We start from the raw sequence: 19,650 nt of genomic DNA on the forward strand, positions 1-19,650 counted from the left end.
CTCTCACACAGACTGGGCTGCTTCTGTTGATGGATTAAAAAGTCACATAGCAGCAACTCAATTCCTTTAGGCTCTCAGACAGGGTAGGACAACTTTTTGAAGTTCACACTCGGCATCAGAGTAGGGAGCAAAGGGGATATAAATGACTGAACATGGAGTGGTTGTTGGTGCCAGACGGGCTGGTTTGAGTTGTAGAAACTCCGAATCCACAGGGATTTTCACATACGACCATGACGTTAACAGAAAGTATTCAGAAAAAGAAAAAAAGAAATCCAGTGTGGGGACAAAGTCAGAGGAGCATGGTCAGAGAAAGCTAATAGTATACTGAGCAAGATCCAGGGTCCAACCGAAAAACCTTATTGGGTAAGGACTCTTCATTCTCCTGACTTTATTCTCGTAAAGAATAAAAATAATTAAAATAATCTAACCTGGCCCTATTACTCCAGGACTGAAATAGTTCTGCAAACTGTGACTATTCTGGAAATGTCCCCTCTTAATTCTCATATAACGTTTTCCTCATAATATTACCACTTTTGTCTTTTTTTTTTTTTACTTTATTGTCCTAGGACTTTTTTTTTTCATATTAGTAACTTTCTCTTTAATACTCCCCCAAAACGTCTGTTTCTAATCTGTGGCTATACCAGAACTTAAAAGCTTCACATGTGACATGGTTTTATGAAATAATGAAGACCACAATGTTTAGATTTAACCAATTGACTTTTATATTCGTAACACACACACACACAAACACACACACACACACACACACACACACACACACACACACACACACACACACACACACACACACACACACACACACACACACACACACACGTGTATATATATATAAACGGTTGGTACATTTCCAATGCAGCACAGGAATGAGGCATCTTCTCTGATCGACGTTCATCAGAAGTTAACTTCTTTCTGCCACATACAATATGGCGGTGGGTTAAAATCCCAGTGGATGAAACTTTTCTGAAATACATGGACCACCAACAACCATACCACATTCACAGAAACGTAAATCCCCTTTCTTGTCCTTTTTCAACTTCAACAAATTGAATTTACCACCTCTCGATTAACCAGGCCAGCCAGATTGATAATGTGTAGCACTCTCCGTTCTACACATTATCAGTCTGGTACCGCTACCATGGAATTTGTTTGGGGGAAGGAGGGACATTCAGCAGAACTCTCCGAGCTGATTGGGCGAAGCGACGCCTAGTGCCCGCCTACCAAAGGTTGATTTCAGCCAATCATGGTATCAAATTGAAAACGCAAGTCGAGGCGATTCTTGTTCTTCTTTCAAAGAAGAAATCATGCATTCTGACAAAACAGATGTGATAGCAGCAGCTACGCATGCGTCCTCCTGCGCTCCCATGTTTGTGTTGGTTCAGCTGTGAGCTCGTCAGCTGCTTTCGCTGCACCGGTATGTCCCGCCTTAAATCACAATACTGCAACGTGATTGGTCCAAACCCTATCGGTTGAAGCCATAGACATGCAGTCCTTCATTGCTTCATGCTACAGCTGTAGTTCTGTTTTGGTACCCAGGAGTAATGTTGTTCTTTTAACATACTTGTTTTATGCCGAGCTGCTCGATTTTCCATGTGCTCGGTTTGGATGAAAGATTGCCCTGCTTTCTGGATCTTCTAATCCTTGCTACCGTGACCTCTGACCCCTGGGTGGCCTCTTAGGTAAGAAGGAAAGCACACGGGAATGCATTAACAACCGTTGCTGGTAAGCTCATTAACAACTATTGCTGGACGCTCAAGGCAGCAGCAGGACCCAGAAATAAACCTCACTGCTGACGACTAGATCAGGACCATGTGGTCACGTTCTGGGTTTATTTTGTTCTTGTTAATTCTGAACTTTCAGGGTTCAAGACCTTTATCTAACATTTGGTTTTATGAAAATAAGTTTGCACCTCAGTGTGTTCGGCTGTGCTGAAGTTATTTACAAGAGAGATCTGAACCAACAGAAATAGACAACACAACTGAAGAGATTTTTGTCTTTCAAATTTCATCACGGCTGCAGCAGAGACGTCAGCTCCCACAGCAATACACCGCAGGCCTTCCTAAATTACCTTCCCATCCTCGTTGCTGTCACGTAAATATTTTGCGTCCACCTTTTAAACCTGCAGAACATTTAAATGACAGCTTTCACCTGATTACATCTTTGATACTCTGTTGCACATGTGTCACATAGACAGAGGGAAATATAGTCTGCCGTTTCATTTTCCTTTGGGCTAAAATTAGTGAATGTGATAATTACAGCTGACAGTTTTTGTCTTGCACGTGCTAGAACCGCTGTTGCTATTCTGTTGGGTAGATAACCTGACTCCGCCAGATAGATTTGCTCCGCATATCCATCTGGAAACCTTCCGTTGAAGTAATTTTGGGAAGGGGCGAAAATACTGGTTAGCTGATTGGCCTATGTTGGTGATAGACGGGCCAAATGAACCAATCAGATTCGTCGTCACTCTGTTACGAGCGACGACGAAAACACAACCACAAGCCAAGCTACTCTTGCTGCTGCAGGTAAAGGCTCGTTAGCTCAGCAAAGAAATATTCTGTAATTCCGATAAAACTTGCTCGATAGCCGCGCTAACGCTAGTTTCATCGGCTGAAGCCGCCATGTTGTTTAGACTGAACTGACGCGCTTCCCGTTGCGTCACACCTCACCCCGCCTCAAAGCCAACGCTGATTGGACGTTCGTTTGGTGAACGGCTCCAAATTTTCTTTAACGGAGAGTAGCCAGACTGATCTGCGAGTGAAACCTTGAAAGCTCGCGAGATCAGGATGGTCTCACGAGGCTATTGGGTAGAGTCCAAACAAAACAAATAAACTTAAGGGGATATCTCAGGTTTTTTCTGAAGTGAGGCGTCATTAAGTTACTATCAGGAACAGTTTCTTTACTTGTAGTAGAAAGATGTTCAGTCACAGCCAGTTTGTTGCAAGCTAGTGATGTGGACACCCATTTTAGCTTATTTTAATGATTCAAAAACAATGAAAATATTGAAATTTGTGAGGCACAATGCAGTATTGAGAGATAGTATTGATGACCATTTCCTAAGAGGCCTTTGCAAAGTTTGTTGCTGTTTTCTCAGCCGAACAATGTTTTGGTTAAGCCAAGTTAAAACTCATTCATTTATGCAAACGTATTCCTACTCCTTGGCAATTTTTCATGTTTTCTTACCTCACAACCTGGAATTAAAATAGGTGGCTTGATAGTCAAATCACAGATACTCAATTGGATTGAGGTCTTGACTTTGACTAGGCCATTCCAACACATTTAAATGTTTCCCTTTAGATCATTTGAGTTTTGGACCAACGTCCTGCTGGAAGTTGAACCTCTGTCCCAGTCTCAAATCACAGGTAGACTGACCGGTTCTGCTAAAGAAAATCTCTTCATTTAGCTTTTCCTCCACTCAGACCAGATTCCCAGTTGCATGGTGTTCTTGGGGTCTTGGGATGTGTTGGGTTTGGGCCGAGCATAGCATTTTCCTTGGTGGTCAAAAGGTTTGGCAAACTCAAAATGTTGTACTTCTCTACAACTTTGTCCCTGACTTGTCTGTAGAGCTCCTTGGTCTTCATGGTGTGATGCCTGCTGTTTAGTGGTTCTGCAGCCTCTGGGGGCTCTCAGAAAAGTTGAGTTTGTATACTGACAGATCATGTGATGCTCAGGCCCTGTCCACACAAAGACGAATATGGTAGCCAGGTCACTTAATAACTCCTGCTGCACGCAATTTTTGTTTCTCATTGATGAAACACTGAAATGTGAGACATTTTTGGGGACAACTCTTGCCTGGGACAGGTTGTCCAAATCGGGGACATCTGGACATCTGGCTGTTAGTACCATCCTGTCTGAGGATGGTACTAACAGCCATAACAAAGCTAATATTTGCCTTGGCATGAACGCAACACCCGTTTACATTCACAGCCCCTCATAATAATGTCATTATAATGTCATTATGGCGATAATGTCCTCTTAGCATATTCACATTTTTAACCTCCCTGACTTCTGTTTTATTCCTTGCTGACATAAACAGTGTTTTATTATGACCTAGTTCCCAACACAACTACTCTGATTCACACATTTTTATTCAAATTCAACTATAATTATGACCGAAAGGAAGTTCATTTAGATTGAGTAATTATCCCTTTTTAATCCTCTCATTGTCACCAAAACAGCAAGCTGAAAATTGAAGTTGTCTTGGAAAAAGGCGGTGAAACACTCACTCATTCCCCAATTTTTCACCTCCGCTACAGCCATAAAATCTAAAATACATCCAGGTTGTTAAAAGATCACCATGCTCCTCCTTAATTAAATCCTGACTGTTTCAGCACAATAATTATTATTCCAATTATGTCAATCAGACACAACCTACTATTATTGTGGCTTTACTCATTTGCATGGTGGTCCAAAAGAAAAGTGATAGAATGTACTGCTGCAGCTTCTCTGCTTGTCTTAACTGTCCCCCCCCCCCCCCAATAAATACAATCACGGTGCAAAACAACTTTGATTTTGATCTGTTCGGTTTAAGAGTTAGTGCCTCTAACACCAGGCGAAGCCCAAGGGTAAAATAAGGTTAATTTGTTGGAACTCCATCCCTTTCTTTCCCAGAGATACCTTTTCTTAGCGTGCATTCAAATGGGAATTTCTCTAAATAAAGAACTGAATGTTTATCTCAATTACTGCGCAACTCCTCATCACTACGAAGCTGAGATTTTTACAGCAGGCATGCAGCTGAGCGCCTGCTAAAGGCAAGGAAAGACGGTGCTAAGGCATTAGAGGACAGCGGCCATGTGACCATGCTTGCAGGGATTGGTTTCCTGCAGATGTGACATCAGAGAGCCTCCCACTCCCCTCCTCCTCTCCTGTCTCTCCCACTCTTCCTCTGCCTCTCTCTGCCCATCTATCTCCCTGCACTGCTCTGTCTCCCTCCTCAGCATCCCCCCCCTTCTCAGAGATGGCGTGTGTCGATGCTGCTCAGGCGTCCGGGGCCTAGTGCACTCAGGGAGGACCCCCCCCCTCCTCCTTTCCCCTTATTTGGAGCCTATTCCCTTGGTTTCTCTTCTAGCGGCGTCCTCCACGGCTCCTGCAGTCTTCATTGCGCCTCTCTGCGCTGAGGGTGCCAGCGAGCCCGGCCCTCTGGGGCGGAAGAAATCATCATCGTGCTTCGCAGGGGAGCCGTGCACAATTAGCCATGCCCTGCCCAGGCTTCATCTGACCGCCTAGATCTGTCTTCTGCTGTCCACGTGTGCACCCGGAGGGCAACATAGGATGAAAATCTGCCACTATGATGCAAGGTAAATGTTCTGTGCGCTGCTTCTCTCCCGTATCTCTCTGCGTCCGCCTCTTGCCCTCTTGTGTCCCGCTTGGTCATTAAAGACAGGGAATCCGTTGATGTGATCTGTCATGCTGTGTGGAGCAAATGAGGTATGTGCTTGAACAGTTTAACACCCTGGCTGCAGTGTGTATGTGTGTGTGTGTGTGTGTGTGTGTGTACACGTGACAGTGTGTGTGTGACAGATTTACAGAAGGGCAACAGTGACGGTTGGGAGTGTGATGTAGGTTTAACATGTGACAGTGTGTGCCTTTGTATTGCTGGGTTTGTACATTCACAGGATACGGATCCACCTTGTAGACCTTGTTTTCAGAAACCAGGGAACAGGCTGCACTCATTCAGCACCGTGCTGCTACTGACCATTTGGTGTCTCGTTAAATGAAAGGTAGAAAGGATCACGCTTGCCGTTTGCAGAGAGTTTAGCGTGCACTTCTCTCCCTGCCTGGTGATGGATGGTGGCTAATATTAGCAAAAGGCCTGCAGTCATCCTGCTATGATGTGTTCACTGGCACGTGGGAATCCACACTGAAAGATGTCGCTTAAATTGGTCGCAGACCTCGGCAGCGGCACATTCACTGTTACATCATCTTAGAAAGGTATATCACTTTAATTTTTCAAGTTACAACTGCATAGTTTCCTGAAAATAATAAAAAGTGTGCAGTGTATTTGGTATTTAGCCACCATTTAGCCACCATTCTTCTGTAGAATGACTTTTAGCTGCAAAGACTGTTGGAGTATGTTCTGCATGTGATCCAAAAAGTAAAAGTTTGGTCTACATTGTTGAATTTCTTCAACACTTTTAGCCTTGACCTGTCTCTGCTGTGTTCCTTGGTCTTCATGATGCTGTTGATTCATTCATGTTCTCTTACAAATCTGTAAGGCTTTCACAGAACACTACTGAACACTAGTGAGGTCAAACTACACACAGTGGACTTTGATTTCTAGTTATGTGACCGCCTAAGGCAGTTGGTTGCTCTGGATTTTATTTATGCTAGTTATCTGAGTTGAGTGGCCGAACACAAATAAGGCACGCTTTTCAGTTTTTATTATTTGTAAAAGAAAAAAAAGAAGTTTGTGGTTGCAGTGTGACAAAATGTAAAAAATAATTAAGTGACATAATTTTTTGTACAAGCCACTGTAAAGATATGCATAATATGGAAATTCTGATGTTATTTTTTGCAAATAGGTAGAGAGTGTGATCTAAATGTAAAGTAGGTGCTGGTGTTACAAAAACTTTAGTTTGATACATTCCAGTTCTACATTTAAAACCCTTAAGAACCACAGAGAAAGACCTCGTAAATTTATTGTAATGGGCTTTGTCAAGAACCCTACTTTTGAGAATTTACCCTGCAAAAATAACTAAATGGACCTACTTTCCTGCCTTACTCTGAGAAAGGTTGCCTTCACAGTAAAAGTCTTGTTTGAGTTGTGACAAAAGCACATATCTAAATCATAAGTACTTCCAACCTGTGCTAGAACCATAGTGGAAGCCAAAGTAATGATCTCTGGTTCAGATTTTACTTTGGTGTGTTATTTCCAGATGCTGACAGTAGTTTTTGTAGGTATTTCATTTTCTGCTTTCCAGGACTCTGGCTGGAAAGAATTCATACACTGGTTTGGGAGTCAAATTTCAGAAACGTGACCTTAGCGATACATATCTGGAAGAGATGTGTACCCATTGGTGTTTGAATTATCTGAAATATAAATATGTGATAGATAGACTCAGCATCTTGAAAGGTCAAAATGATCAGATCAATCACTTCACATGTGTAAGACAGATATTTAGTGGTGATGAGTTAGTCTCTCAAATTGAACTTAAGCTGCATAACGGTATTGTGATGGCACTATTTCTACACTATTCCAAAAAAGACACCTAAATACAACTGTATTTTTCCTCAGTGCCTGACAATAAATCAGAATAAACCCTATATATTTTTAGCCAGTTAGGGTTGCTATGATTATTTCATTTTGCTCAATGCCAAAATAATGAAAGAGTTTTTCATTACCTTCGTCAAACAATTACATCCAAGTATAAACACCATGGGAATGACCAGCTAGCATATCATTTCCAGAAGAAGATGGTTATGACACAGTTGCACCAGCTCTGTCAGGAGGAGTAGGCTAAAACTTCAGCTAACTATTGCGAGAAGTTTCTGAAACGGGACCCCAAATTTGTTCAACCCAGCTCATACAAGTCAAGACCTATTCTATCCTGTAGTAAAGGAATTTAAGTTAGCTTCTGATTGTGTAGAAATTTGATCTTATTTTTTTGGAGTTTAGTATATGTAAAACAAGAAACGGACACAATTTAAATCATAACTGACCTTAAAGACGAAAGGTTTAGTCTGATTTAACTAAAGAAAGTGAGTGTATGTAATTATTAGGTTTAAACTGTATAAGCTTGAAAACTCTGTAGCTTTAAGTTGCCATAAAATAATACCCTAAATCTAATCAGTATCATGATCTACAGTAGTATTGTGCCCTTTTTAGATACCTGACCAATACAGTTTAGGGAGCTGCAGTCTCTACTTTTGGTCTTCCTTAACAGGAAGAGATATTTTCGTCCTGGCAAGAATGTTGGGTGTGTGGAGAAGTTAGATGCCCTTTATCTGACCCTAGACATGTATAAGTCCTGGATAGAGGGAAGGTCAGCCATCATGATCCTCTCTGCGGACCTAACTGTTCGTTGTAGTCTAGACCTGTCCTGTATAGTGGATTGGCCAAATCACACGGTGTGAGACAAACACAGGACGGGCCGAATAATGGCAGTATAGACGGTGAACAGGCTCAGCAGCTCCTGTGGAAGGTTGTTCTTGTTGAGTTGCTGCAGGAAGTTCAGTCTCAGCTTGCCTTCTTCCAAACTGTCTTATGTGGGATGTTGTGCAATTACATGCTTTTAAGTTATTTAATATTTATCAAATAACTCTCGGTCTGTTAGGTATTGTCTGGTGAATACTAGCCCAATTTGCTTTGATATTCAAGCCTTCTTCAAACAGCAAACTCTGCATTCATGTGAAATAAATGAGTGACAACTTATCTTTAAGTATCAGAATTTATAAACAGAAATAAATGGTCATCCAGGAAACACATTATATAATGTTGCATTAACAATATATTTCAATCAACAATTAGTCTTGACTAGGCTAGTGAGACTAAACTAAAGCTACTGATCAAAATTTATATTAAAGAAACTAAGGATTTATGTACTCACAAAAGAACAAAAAGACAAATAAAAAATGGTTGGTTGAAAACCATCACTGTAAGAATTATTCAATGAATTTCAGAAGTCAATGAGGATCTAAGTTAGAGAATCAAAGTTAATCTTAAAGAATTTGGAATGAGGTTAATTTACCTCAACTGCTTTAGAACAACATTTGGTATATGCTCAACCCATTCACAATACAAATCCATCCATATGTGCATAGATCCATGATCCATACATCATCAACCCTTCCTCTTCCGCATATCCAGGGTCGGGTCTCGGGAGTAGCAGCCTTAGTAGGGAGGCCCAGACTTCCCTCTCTCCAGCCACTTGGGCCAGCTCCTCCTGGGGGGGAGGAGCTGGCCCAGCAGAGAGACATAGTCCCTCCAGCGTGTCCTGGGTCTTCCCCTGGGCCTCCTCCCGGTGGGACGTGCCCGGAACACCTCACCAGGGAGTTGTCCAAGAGGCATCCTGACCAGATGCCCGAGCCACCTCAACTGGCTCCTCTCGACGTGGAGGAGCAGCGGCTCTACTCTGAGTCCTCCCCGGATGACTGAGCTCCTCACCCTATCTCTAAGGGAGAGCCCAGACACACTACGGAGAAAACTCATTTCGGCCGCTTGTATCCGGGATCTCGTTCTTTCGGTCACGACCCAAAGCTCGTGACCATAGATGAGGGTAGGAACGTAGATCGACTGCAGACGCAGCACCAATCCGCCTATCGACCTCCAATTCCATCGTTCCGTCATTCGTGAATAACACCCTGAGATACTATAACTCCTCCACTTTGGGCAGGATATCCTCCCCGACCCGGAGAAGGCAGTTTACTCTTTTCTGGCTCAAGAGCAATGCAACTCAGAGTGAGATAAAACATTATTTGAGAAAATGACATTTTAAAGAATGATTTACTAAATAAAAAAAACATAACCTTTAGGACACTCGATTTTAATTATTGTAATTATTTCTCCAGAAATATTTCAACTCAAATTGGTAACTTAAGAATGTCAAGGGCACTGTAAGGGGATGATGACTGAAGTTATGTTGGGAGCGTATCAGGGTCAAGCCGTTAGCTTGATAGCTTTACCTTAAGTTACACAAAATACTATTAATCAACATTAATATTCAGTGATGTCATATAGAAACGTCAACAGTTTCACAGATGATGTGCAGTCATTTATGTTGAGAGAGGAGTCAAAAAGAACACACCCCTGGGGGTGCTATACTGATGGTTCTTGTGCGGGAGAATATGCTCCCCAGTATTACCTGCTGCTTCCAATTAGTCAGGAAGAAGGTGATGCGCTGACTGCTGGAGGCCAGCACTGTGAGCTGGGTGAGCCTCTGCTGAATGATGTTTGAGTAGGGGTTGAAGACCGAGCAGACGTTTAAAAATAGGATCCTGACAGTGTTGCATATTTGCATAAGGAACTTATTGGCATGCATATCATACAGCTGTGTAAAGGTGCATTCACGTTGAACACGAATGTGTCAGGCCGAGCGACAGACTTACTTGATATCCATATAGGTGCCACATGGGAGCGACGTGATGAAAAGCGATGTTACGTGAAGCCACAGAGGCAATTCTACTGACGCAATACACGCAACTTCGGCAATTAAAGCGGTGCCAGAGCGACACGTAACCTGCAATGGATGCGAAGCGAAAGCTGAACTTTGTGTCTTCTCACTCCACGACAACCAATCAGGAACTGAATGTGGCTGTGATGTGGGGTGAAGCACTGCTTTCATTCTACAAGCAGATAGAGACTGCCTGCGTGAGTTGTATGATTCAACCAATTATTACTACCGAGATGAGTCCAGAAAGGACCAAGCCTGCAAAATAGTGAGTGGCGAGGCTGGAATGGCAGGGAAGTGAAAGCACCACTAGATGGTGCCATTGTACTGCTGTATTTCTGGCTTGTCGCCTGTTGTTCAATTGCTCTTGTCTGCTGTGCGAATGGCCGGCAATAATGTCGGGCGAGTGACAGCAAGCAAAAGTGGTGACTTTGTGGTGCCAATGTGAAATGTTGAGTGGGGCACTGAATATGTTGTCTGTATTTTGGAAGTTGATGGAGGAGGTCTGTACTGTTGAAATCCCAGAAAACAATGATAACAGACTATAAGTGTTTAGTGGGCTGCTTTTCTGCCATTGCGTTACAGGGGTTGTGGTGGGATGTAAACACCGGCCAGAACAAACAAGGAGAACGTCTTTGGTAAATAAAAAATGTTTAGAGTTTATAACAAAATACTGAATGTCTTCTGTAATAGTTTGATATTATTACACCCACCTTTGTTTATGTAAAAGCAATTCCACCTCCTCTCTCTTTCCCCGAAGACTGCGCACTGCAATCTGCACACAGCAGCTGGACGGCTGGCATCTGTTGTGGCCAGTCCGGGGTATGCTCAACGAGCCAGAAGTTGGTTAAACAGAAGGCGAAAGATCCATGGAAATATGAGTTTTAAAAGACTAAGAAGCAGCACTTTGTCCATTTTACTAGCCAGGGGGTGGACATTAGACAGTTGGATGGAAGGAAAAGGTGTGAGGAGTCTCTGTGTCATGGTCTGGGTTTTTGTTTGGACATTTTCTGGACTTCTGTCACCCCTCAGCCATTATCCATCAGCCCAGTTCACCTTCAGCCACCATCCTACCCTTGGTTATTTCCATCTGTTGCCACTAATTAGGTTTACTCAGTCCACCTGCCCACCAGCACACATAAACCCTCCTCAGCCATCTCTTTGCCGCCGGAACGTCACTTTCTCTTCCTCTACTGTGTCCTGCTGCTGACACTCAAAGTTGCCCGTGTCTCCATGCTGCCATGCTCCTGGTTCCCCCCACAGTCCCAAATGCCTGCTTTACCTGCCCTGGTGGTCCCCCGGTTAAAACCGCCAGATCTGCGCCGCTTTAAGCTGCACCATTTGGAATCCTGTTCATCCCCAACCGCCTGTTCGTGCTACTATTAGTCTCCTGCTCCATGCTACTGTTCATCTGTTTCATCTGCCACTATTCATCCTTTTAAATAAACTTCTTAATTGTGACACTGTGTGTGGCTGAATTCAGGTTCACCCGCCTCAGTTCATGACACCGAACAGAGTCTTCACCAGCATGCCTGCCTTTTTACCTTTTTGAGTCTGTGGTAAATCCGATAGAGAGCCGCTGCACTGCCAGCCAGGGTCTCAGTGAAGTTGGGGTCAATGAAATATGGAGGAAGAAAATGCCTTAGGAGGGCTGTGATGTTTATGATTTCATCTCTTGTGAAAGTGATTAGAAAATATGGGCAGAGAGCAGAGTAAACACACAAAAACACAAAAAGTACAAGAGAATGAAGTAACAAAGCTGCCATCTGTGTCGCCATCTTGAAATGCAGAGCACTTCCTGTAGTGTTACGCTAAAGCTAGCATGTTCACTCTACTTTGATTGGACTCCTTGATGACATATTTCAGAGAAGTTCAAGGTACTCATGTGTGGACAAAACCAACAAAACAGCAAATTTCGACAGCAGGACTTGTTGGCAGGCTTTAAATAACAGTACAGCGTACAACAACAATAATGAGTTAGGTTTAGTCACGGGTCTCTGATATTGTCATTTAAATTTGTTTTCATTAGGAGACATACTTGTATTTACTTTAATTAGTTAAAATCTTTCCATTGTAGTACTGTCTCCAGTAGGTCCAGCATCACGTGGAGGTCTAATTCTGTAAGAATGTTGAATGGAGCAACCAAAATAAATCTTTTAATAAAAAGCCTTTCATAAAGCAATAAATAAACTGAGTCAGGGGTCTTCTCTCTTAGATCCAAGACAAAGAGATGTATAAGCTGCCTTAAAGGGTCCAAAATTGGACTTACTGTTTTTGATCTGTCTCTTTGGACTCTGACTCTGTAATTACTTATGTAAAGAAATCCAAGGAAATTAATTGTTAAAATGTATCTAAATGTGATCCAAACTGGCACAAAAGAGACCCTTACTCGAGTGTATTTACAGATACTTAATGTTTAATGAGCTTCTCCTCAGGCTACTTCATAAATGGGTTACAAAAACAAGCTTTGCTGGAATACAGAGTGATCTACATTGCTGAGTAGTTGGATACTCCCATAATTGTACTGTATAATGGCCCTGAAAACCCCATCTTGTAAAGTGTTGTCTGTTTATTATTGAGAAAAGCTCATGGCGTAAGATGTATCTACTCGTCTCATGCATCAATTCACAGTATTTATTAGCAGCTGAGAAACTGGGAAAATAAAAATCAGAGAATGGAAGAATGTGTTGTACCCAAAAAACATGCAGACAGTAGTTGGTTGACCTCGGTCTATGCTTCATCAAAAAATTTAGAAAAGACACATCAATGAATCCTATTTTCCATGGCATGGACATCAAGGAATATGTTATTAACAATGTGGATGTCCATAATTCGGTACAGACCTGAAACTGAGTTAAGTTAGGAGTGAAAGGAGCAGACTTCCAGTGATCACCACGTTCAGCATTTCAAGGTTCCCTGGGTTCGGGTTCTGACTCAGTGTCTTTGTTTACGCCTGCGTTTATGTACTTCTGTATGTGGTAGTTCACACCTTTTCCCACTGTCAATATCATCACTGCTGAAGTGATTAACTTCTGTTGCATCAGGCAGTAAATAATCATCAGAATCCTCTTCAGGAAAATTAGGTGGATTCAGAGTCATCCAATGGTTGTTCTAAATGTAAGAGGTCCATATAAGTAATATGTTCGTCCACAAATGGAAAATTTGCTTCTCCATCTGATAAATCTTTAACATCAGAGTTGTCTACAATTGCCATTAGCAGTTTTTGACAATGTAAGTTTCCCTGTAATGATAAAATCAACCCTAAATTCAGATAAAAATCTATACCACAATTAGGTGGCTAATGCAACTTGCAAGATAATTATTTGGTTGAAAGATTTACCACTCGCAAGAACTATTTACACTTGGGAATCATTATAAATATTTCCAGATTAATTAAATCAAAATATGTGACTAAATAAATACAACTTCAAATTACCATTTATATTTGTAAACTCTTCTAAATATTTCCAGGTTTATCCAACTACATGGCACAATCAATGACGAAATATAGCCCTGATGTCCTCAAATGTGTACTTCATCTTTACCAATGTTGTGCTTTGCTTCAGTTGTAAAAAAAAATGTCAAATTTGCATGCCTTATGAATCTAAAGACGTAATTGTGCATAGAAACATTGGTTTCAAGCATGAAATATAATTTAGATAATGTCCCTGGCCATTTTTCTTATGAGAGTTGTTGTAGACGATTTTTACTGGGTTCCCCGCCATCTTGCTTCCATTCAAATAAGTGTAATATTGTCATCTTACCACTAGAGGTAGCTGGTAGTGTCTACTAATGAAGCCAGAGGGTTAAAGTTGAAAAAAATGGGGGTAGAGAGGCAAAAATGCAACGTCCCCGGAGGTGGATGCAGGGTCTCAGGAGGTTAAAGACATGTGGACGCATCACATTTCCCAATGACAATTATAACTTTTCCCTTTGGGTCTTTCGGTCCAACCAGTCGGTGCCTCGTGTGAGTTCGGTCCACTTTGGTCATCCAAGGAAGGCAGTGAAAAGGGAAAACGTCATTTCAGCAGCAGACTCTGGCCATGCAGCCATGGGCTAGTCTGCGGCTCTGCAGCAGCCACATGTGGTCAGGATCGGAGGCCCGATGCCCATCGTGGTTCAGGCCTGTCTCCCTCCTCCTATGTCTGAGGCAGGAAGAAAGTTAAGGCTGGGTGGCAGCCCCCTCAAGGGCTCCAGCAAGAAGAAGCAGACTGAGCTTTGTCCTGTGGGAGGAAAGTTTTATAGCAACAGGGAGAAGTGGTCTGAGAGAAGTGAGTCTGGTCAGAAGTGAAGACTGGAAGTCTGTGGTGGCTTGCAGAGGTGGCTAGATAGCCACCCGGCAAACCCAGGGAGGCAGAGCAGACTGGGTCTCAGCTAGGAGTGCTCAGACCTTTGTATGTGGGGGGAGGTTTAAAGCATGGGCCCTGCTGAAAGGTGGCTCCTTGGTGGCTGTGGGGAAATTCTTTGCTTAAAACACATTTTGATTCCTTCCCCATGGTACATGGTCAGAATTCAATCTGACTTCATTATTTCATCATGCCTTTAATATGGCACAACATCAGAAAGTGTGTGAAACACAGCTCATTACATTTTATGACGTCAGAAGCAAAGTCCTACATTTCTGAGGCAGGAGGAAAACCTTTTCTTCAAATTTTGTTTACAAATACCTCACATAAACCACAGTGAAATGTTTTAATAGCTGAATTATCAACGAGTCATATGAAGGAGGTTAAACATGCTCCTACTAGCCTACCACTTGGGCAAACTGATTTGCTGAAAACTATCAGCAGGAAAAGACGCAAGTTTATTAAGGACTAGCTGTTTGTGTCAAGTCAGATGTACAAATTTACATGTTATCCCTAGGTAAAGGCGTAATCAGGAGCAAATTAATGGTTGGCGATGCGAATGGTGCGAACTGGCCGAATAGAGCGAAGCAAAACTGCGATACGAGCGGTGGACGCGCAACTACAGTGAAGCAAAATTTTGCTCGAATTCAACTGTCTGAACTTTTATGTCAATTCGCGTCGCATTAAGGTCCTCCTCGTCCATTTATTTAAGTACAAACATTTTTTTTATGTGTTACACATTTAACACATAGCAGAAAGACGCTCCTCCTATTTGATGACACGGTGAAGCGAGCTGGGCAAAGTTTTACTGCGTTGTCTGCGCAAATTGTTTACGAGAGAGAGGGGCGAAATGTGAAGCGACCAACGGCAGGAGATCAACGCAAAAGTTTCGCCTTGTTCGCATTCGGTGTGAACGTACCTTTAAGTAACCCGGATATGTTGGGGCCTCAAATTCTTGTGGCATTTGAAAATGGCACAGGACCCAAACAACTGTTTAGAGTTTAGCAGACATTTTCATGTGGACAGCTTATCTTCTTTCATTTTCACATATGGTTATGGAGAGACTTCCAACGCAGATCACGACACCTCCGGTCATCCTGCGTTGCCAGCCTTTAACTTATAACTTTAACTTCATGTTTCGTGATTTACGACTTGTCAGACGGAGCTCAGAGGCATCTCGTCTTTGCGAGCTCAAGTACCAATGTTTTGTTCAAAGCAGCTAAGGAGCAAACACAGTCATAAATAAGGTTTATGAAATTCCATTCTTTATGCTTTCTCAGATTGCTGCTTTGGTTTATTGATCTGAATATATTTTTCTTCTACATGTCCTTCAGCCCTTCCTCACCAGCGTCTTTGTGTCCAGTTGTTCCTGTTGCTCCTCTGTCATTCCTTGAGCATCTCTGATGAAGCCTTACTTCACCTTAGCTTGTCTTTCTGTTTTATGCAGTAAATAAGGGGTGGACTCAAACCATCTATGCTAAGCGTTCTCCACCTAGCTAAGACTGCTAATTGACTAAAAAAATATCAGCATTAATGTATTTTTTATTTTATTTCTGGAAACTGTAGTTCCACCAAGGCTTGCAACACTGTTAATCCTGTTTGCTGTTGAGTAGCTTTTATTGACATGGCAATAGACTGAATATACAAGCCACTCGAGCTGTAAATAATTTTATGATGACTTTTCTCTCCGTTTTCTGCGCCAGGACTGAAAAAACGAACCAGGAGAGCTCTGGGCTTAGGGAAGAAAGACAAGGACACAGATGCAACGTGAGTTTGCTCCAATGCTCGCATGTTTATGCTGCAAGGCCAGTCTAGATGCAACCTAATAACTGAGGCAACAAAAAAATGATAGAAACGTTTGAAGTACTGTTAAAGGTCCTTTTATGCAAGCTTTCTTTTGCAAAGCTTTTAACTGAAGATCAGGAAAAGTTTTACATTCTGACACGTGAAAAATGTTTAAAAAGAAAATATTTTTATGTTTCTAATCTGTCAAAAGTCAGGTGACTTGCACGCCACTGATGAGGTTTTGACAACGTTTTCCACCAGTGTAACACGTCTCTCTGATTTTAAACAGGAGCTCACCTGACAAAGAGGGAAGCGAAAGTGGAAAGAAAGGAAAAGTATGTAAACTTTAGTCCTCATTCAAATTATGTTCTCCATGTTTGTGGTCCCAAAAAACGAAAACAAAAAAAATAAAACTTAGTCAGATTCCTAATTTCATTGTTTATAATGGGATTAAACTAGAATAGGAAGGTGTAATCCATGCTAGTTGAGGAGTTCATGCCCATTCAACAACTGCAAGGTCACCAGCTCTGGCGGCTGCAAGAATAAGCCTCAGTTACTCCTCCACCTTCATGCTTTATACTACCCTATGACAGGTTTTAAATAACCAATATTGTTTTGGTTTCAGAAAAAAACCAACGGAGCCCCCAATGGTTTCTACGGGGAGATTGACTGGGACAGATATGTAAGTATCCACAGCGTATGCCTTGTTTGCCTATCGAGATCCTCTCTTTTGTTTTGGATGTTAGAGAACAGGCCGACACTCTGTAGCTCTGGCATGAAACAGTGTGTTTGGCCTGGGTGCGTCATGGTTTCAAACGCTGTTTGGAGAGAGTTATAGCTGAGTGTTTTGGACCTCGGCCAGGAAGCCCAACATCTTGAGCAAGAGATTTGCGAAGCCGAAACCCCATTTGCGAGCAGAGCTTCAGCTTATGCCTCTTATATTCCCTCCTGCAGGCCTCGCCTGATGTCGACGAGGAGGGCTTCAGCCTACGGCCGGGTGAGGGAGATGATATCCTTTCAGCAAGATGAGGAAGCAGCGCTCTCGGAACATGTCGCTGGCATCGCTATTGACTTGTTTGCCAGAGTGACTCTTCGGCTGAGTGCCTTTTAGCATTAAATAAGACCAATCAATAGCGCCCGCTCCCCACATGTTTGTCTCTGCAGTGGCTAAATAGGAGGAGCATTGAGTAAGATGAACGCTGGAAAATATTCACAGTAGTGCGGTTGTTCTGCAACACTTCAGTCACTCCTTCCACATACTCAGTGCCACCTTACCCACTACAGCTTTACCCAAAGGTTTTTTTCCCATAGACAAAGAAATGGAGGAAGCATTTAGAATCCTTGAAGGCTAACCAGTTCCCTCTACTTTCAGGCAGAGCCATCAAACCAGTCATAAGACCATGGGCTGATTTTAAATTATTCAGCTTTTTAGTTATCTTTTACCCTTTTCATAAAAATCACTGCCTTAATGATGTTTTGTGAACAAAATCTGTCTGCTGCCACACCTTTAAAAAGAATCAATCATCTATAGGTCCCCGCGTAGTAACGCGGTGTGGCTTTTAAATAACAGTGACATTAAAAAAATGGCCAGAGATTCATTTTCTTTTCAACAGCTACACAAATATATTAGAAATATTAGAAAAAAGTGTGAAAAAAGTGAGAAACAAAACAAGCATTTTAACTGCGTGGTGATCATCAATGTTGCGGCTGGAAGGCGAGGATGTAAGGACTGGCAGTTGTAAGGAGAATGTAAACAATAAGACTGACACATAGAAGCGAGTTTAAAGGTGATTTGCTTGAGAGACATTTAAGACATTCCACTCTTTTCCACACTTGTTATTGTTCAGTCAGGTGCACTTTTACGTAAAACTCAGACAGTTCAAGCTGCAAGCTCCGCAGCTAGAATATGACTCTGATCACTGAGAAGCTGTGATGGATGCAGAGACCGAAGCAAAAAGCAACCGGGGGAAGGCGCTCGTCTTCCCAGCTTAAAACTGCTATGGATGTATTTGAATACCCGTTTGAAGTTTTTACCTTGATTTAATTCCCACACATGCTATTGCCTCACTTATGGGGCAGGTCTAGCACAGCAGCCCACCAGATGACATGCACAATCCACATTAAAGGGTTTAGTTTTTGTAACTTGGGCATAAATGAATCAGGAAGAGTGTTCCAAATATTCTCTCGTTCAGCCGCCATAGCGCACCTCGCTTTTAATATTGGATGAAATCACATACCTTGGATCATGTTCCGCGTACAGCCGTGTTGGAGCTAGCTGGCTGGAATACAGTCAGCCTGCTTGGAGATCGCCGTTGGTTGTTTAAACCACATCCCAGGCAGATTTTCTAGAAAATGTTTGCCATTTTATTGCTAATTTCAGCTACCATGCCCTGCATGGCTTTCTGCCTCACTTCAGCCTTTTCAGCTCATTTAAGCTCAACCCTCACGTCATCGTGGGACAGAAAGGGGCAGCCACTTTGAATTGGTCTCGGATATCTGCGCAGGCTGAACGAGTCGCACTTTGCCCTTGACAAGTGTTCACCAGCTTCCAAAGAAAAGCACTTCTCCTCCAGCGACTCAGAAGACGACGAGGACAGCAAGAAAAAGTTCAAAATCCGCATCAAGCCGCTGGTGGCGGACAGCGCCCGGTGCGTGCCCCCGTCCATGGACGAGCTGAAAGCCTCGGTGGGAGGCCTGGCCCTGTCTCCGTCTCTGGTGAGGACGCCGAGCCGAGCGCTGAAGCGCGCTGAGCACCGACACACCTGTTCTACTTTATAACATCTCTTTAAGTCTCTCACTGTTTTTGTCCTTTCTGCCGACTCACTGCTGTCCCTGTGTAGAGGAGAAGTCCGGTAAGCCCCTCGTGCTTTTTTGTTGTTGTTGTTTTTTTTTAATAAATGTCTCACCACCAAGAAGCAGTCTGCTGGCATGTGTTGATGTGGTGGAGGATCTTGTTTTGTTTTTATGATTGTCTCTATGGAGCTCTCCCTGTTTCTGCATGTGGATTATGTGTCAACTTTGTTCCTTTTTGGCCCTAAAACCGACCGATGTTTTGTGAATTCTTTCTGTTTAGTTAAAACTTTACTTGAACCTTTCTGGCAAAGCACATGTGTGACATAATGCAAAGCAAACAGAGACAGCTCTGACCCAGTGATCTGGTCTCAGCGCAGCTTCCCATGCCGCATGGGCTGGCCCGTTCTGTGCGTCCTGAGTTAATGTTGTCCAAAAGGCACCTATTGCATTATGGGAGCTTTGCGGTTAAAGTAAAGAAGATGTGCTGTATCCAGTTTTAGTTGGTGTCCAGTTGACTGATTTGTCACTCACTTTCTGACCCAGGTCTGTTCTCTCTTCCTTTTTGCTGGTCTCAGAGACGCAGTCCGGTGAGTTTGCCTCTCTTT

General features: G+C 42.7%; 1 protein-coding gene across 3 annotated transcripts in view; it reads left to right on the forward strand.

The window, feature by feature from the left end:
* Positions 1-4,601: 4,601 nt before the first annotated feature.
* Positions 4,602-19,650, forward strand: part of LOC105925305 (SH3-containing GRB2-like protein 3-interacting protein 1) — a 28,857-nt gene continuing 13,808 nt past the window's right edge. The window contains exons 1-8 of one of the 3 annotated variants that reach the window (XM_021315589.2): positions 4,602-5,312; positions 16,171-16,234; positions 16,542-16,587; positions 16,878-16,934; positions 17,207-17,261; positions 18,795-18,967; positions 19,093-19,104; positions 19,621-19,632. In XM_021315589.2, the coding sequence (XP_021171264.2) occupies positions 5,303-5,312; positions 16,171-16,234; positions 16,542-16,587; positions 16,878-16,934; positions 17,207-17,261; positions 18,795-18,967; positions 19,093-19,104; positions 19,621-19,632 (429 nt within the window). In that variant the 5' untranslated portion in view covers positions 4,602-5,302. Of the gene's footprint in view, positions 5,313-16,170; positions 16,235-16,541; positions 16,588-16,877; positions 16,935-17,206; positions 17,262-18,794; positions 18,968-19,092; positions 19,105-19,588; positions 19,633-19,650 lie in introns of those variants that run through there. The other 2 variants (XM_021315588.2, XM_036137950.1) reach the window with 2 other exon arrangements.

The sequence above is a fragment of the Fundulus heteroclitus genome, chromosome 6 (genome assembly GCF_011125445.2).
Source record: "Fundulus heteroclitus isolate FHET01 chromosome 6, MU-UCD_Fhet_4.1, whole genome shotgun sequence".
In the NCBI taxonomy this organism is placed as follows: domain Eukaryota; kingdom Metazoa; phylum Chordata; class Actinopteri; order Cyprinodontiformes; family Fundulidae; genus Fundulus; species Fundulus heteroclitus.